The sequence below is a fragment of the Orycteropus afer genome, unplaced genomic scaffold, assembly GCF_000298275.1.
Source record: "Orycteropus afer afer isolate SDZICR_OR568_19922 unplaced genomic scaffold, OryAfe1.0 scaffold00253, whole genome shotgun sequence".
Lineage (NCBI taxonomy): Eukaryota > Metazoa > Chordata > Mammalia > Tubulidentata > Orycteropodidae > Orycteropus > Orycteropus afer.
The window spans coordinates 4,485,714-4,488,320 of record NW_006921840.1 but is presented as its reverse complement, the minus strand read 5'-3'; the positions used below and the strand labels follow the sequence as shown (position 1 = coordinate 4,488,320).

Sequence of the window (2,607 nt, the reverse complement as noted above, 5' to 3'; positions counted from 1 at the left end):
AAACCATGCTGGTTGGTTTGCTTTAATTAATTCTTGCTTTCCTCTAATACTTATATAATTACATGTTTGTCACTGGGTCAGGTCCTTTGACACATATCATCTATCTTATAGGCTTATTGCAGTTTTCAAACACAGATAATGTATACAAAGGGCCCATTCACAGTAGGCTGACAGGGAAATGGGTACTTACACTTTCTTCCAAGTGGATACTATTCAGATCTGTCTTCTTTTTATTCTACTCTACTAGCCTCGGAAGGAAGGTTGGGCAATCCTACTTCCGTAGGGATACTGCCTTGGAAACCCAAGGAGGGGTCACTATGAGTCAGGGCTGACTCGACGGCACATAACAACAACAAGTCTTGTGAATAACCACTATCCTCTATATAGACTAGGAATGGATATCTGATAAGTAGCTTTAGGAAGAAGTCCTATACTCTGAATTAAAGTTCTTGAAATCTGGTCATTCAAGAGCAATCTACCAGCAATATCAATGAAAACTTGGAGCAGTTGGATCCACCTCAGTGCAGATTCAACCTTCCAGGCCCTGGCGAATCAAGATAGAAGAATGGGGTTTCATAATGTCCAATCCCAAAGTACTAGATGTACACCAAACAAAAGCAATAACAGCCATATACATCAGACATTATCGAAACAGTTCATGTTTGATTTTCACAACCTTCTCTTCAACCCAATGTAAACGGACTTCCAGATTCTCTAAGAAATAAAAACTTACATTTATCTCCTACACTCAACTGAGGATTTTGACAGATTTTCAGAACAGTGCCTTTAATTTTTTTATTCCACCTCCTCCCCACCCTCCTTGGACAAACAGTAGCAGAAAGGGCTGTGAACTGTGTCTTTAGATGGTCTGTAGAGATCACGCTAGCAGTTTTCTGTTGACACTAACGCCAGCAGCCACTGAGTCCTTGGCCTGCTCAATGACCTGCCTCTTTTGAGAAGCAGAGCAAAACTATGAGGCAATTATTTTCAGCTTGACCTTTAAGCCCCTGCTGGCGTCAAGCTAACTAATGTGTGTGGATTTTTCTATTGACATTTCTGACTGCCCCTTTTGCAAACTGAAAACAAAAAACAAAACAAAACAAAAAAAAAAAACCTGGAGGTCAAGAGGGAAGAAAAGTACGGGAGGAGTCAGCAAAATTTGTTGTCTGCAGGGAGTTTCCACAGTAATTGACAGGCGGGTAGAGACGTGGGTGAGAATTATAGCCTATCTTACTTCTGTCTCCAACTTTGGTCTCCCGAGTGGATGTACCAGAAAAAAAAAAAAAGGGGCAGCAGTAGCAGCAGTTGCTGTCCAATCGATTGTGACTTACGGCAACCCTATAGGACAGAGGAGAATTGCCCCATAGGGTTTCCAAAGCTGAAATCTTTACAAAGATGTAAAAAAAAAGATTTGTCACGTCTTTCTCCCGTTGTGCGGCTGGTGGATTCAAACTGCTGACCTTTTGGTTAGCAGCAGAGCACTTAACCACCGTCCCACCAGTGCTCCTTGCAAGTAGATGCAGACCCCATCAAATACAGGCGGAGGGGGAGGGGAGGGCGAAGGGGCGGAACTGAAACCTGTTTTACCTCAGAGTTTGGATCCTAGAGTAGTTGGAACTTATTCTTCAAGAACGCCTTGTGGGAAGGTGGGCGGAAGTGTCAATCGATTCTCTGGGCTCAGCTCTACCCTCCCCGGTCCTGGTTACCCTTCATCTCTGGGACGGTCTTGTAGGGCGTCCTGGAACGGAGCTGGCCAACCGAAAAGTTCGTAGCACCCGCCACCCAGCTTCCTGGCCACGCGGACCCAAGAGCCCCATTCCCTCCTCCCATGCCCAGGTTCACTTAGCCGGAGGCCCTCAGCGTCCCAGGCTCTCGTCCGCAGGCAGAGGTTTAGGCCTCCTCTGTTCCTCGCGGGGCTCTTCTCTGGGTTCCCGCTCCCGCCCCTGCGCAGAGGTTCCCCCACACACACTCTGCCCCCTCCCAGCGCTCTGTCCCCAGTTTCTCACCTGTTTCCTCATCTGTAAAGTAGGGACAATAATCTACCTCGTTTACCTAGAGCGTGACAAAACGACCACAAAAGGGGGGATTCCATTATAACGTTTATTGCTACTTATCTTTATTGTTGTTGATACTGTTGTCGTCGCCATTATTTGGGGGAGGAGAGCTTTCGTCTAGGCTTTCAAAGGGCAGCAGTGGCCAGCGCCCGCCCCCGCTCCACCCTCAGTGCCAGGGCAGCAGGGCCTGCAGACCTCAGCCCTCCGCTGTCGCGCTGGCGGCTCGAACCCCGCAGCCCCCTCGCGGCCTGGCTCTCGGCGACATGGTGGGGACCCACCGCCTCCTGCTGGAAAACGCGCGGCAAGTGGTGCTAGTGTGCACGCGCGGCGAGCGCTTCCTGACGCGGGCGGCGCTGAGCAGCCTGGCGGTGCTGGAGGACGCCAGCCTCGTGGTGGGCACGTAAGTGGGATAACCAGTCAAGTACCGCCGCACTTGGCGCTTTCTCAAACGTGCCCGCGGCGCAGGAAAATGGGGTAAAAGTTTTTCCCGCACCCAGAGAGACATTGGCACGACTGCTTTTTAAGCACCGAACAGATTTAACTGCATCGGGTT

The 2,607-nt window shown here is 49.4% G+C and overlaps 1 protein-coding gene across 1 annotated transcript in view; it reads left to right on the top strand.

Annotated features, from left to right (window-relative positions):
* The first annotated feature begins 2,317 nt into the window (after positions 1 to 2,317).
* AMDHD1 (amidohydrolase domain containing 1) overlaps positions 2,318 to 2,607 on the top strand; it is a 36,979-nt gene continuing 36,689 nt past the window's right edge. The window contains exon 1 of the mRNA XM_007949757.2: positions 2,318 to 2,454. Coding sequence (XP_007947948.1) covers positions 2,318 to 2,454 — 137 coding nt within the window. The remainder of the gene's footprint in view (positions 2,455 to 2,607) is intronic.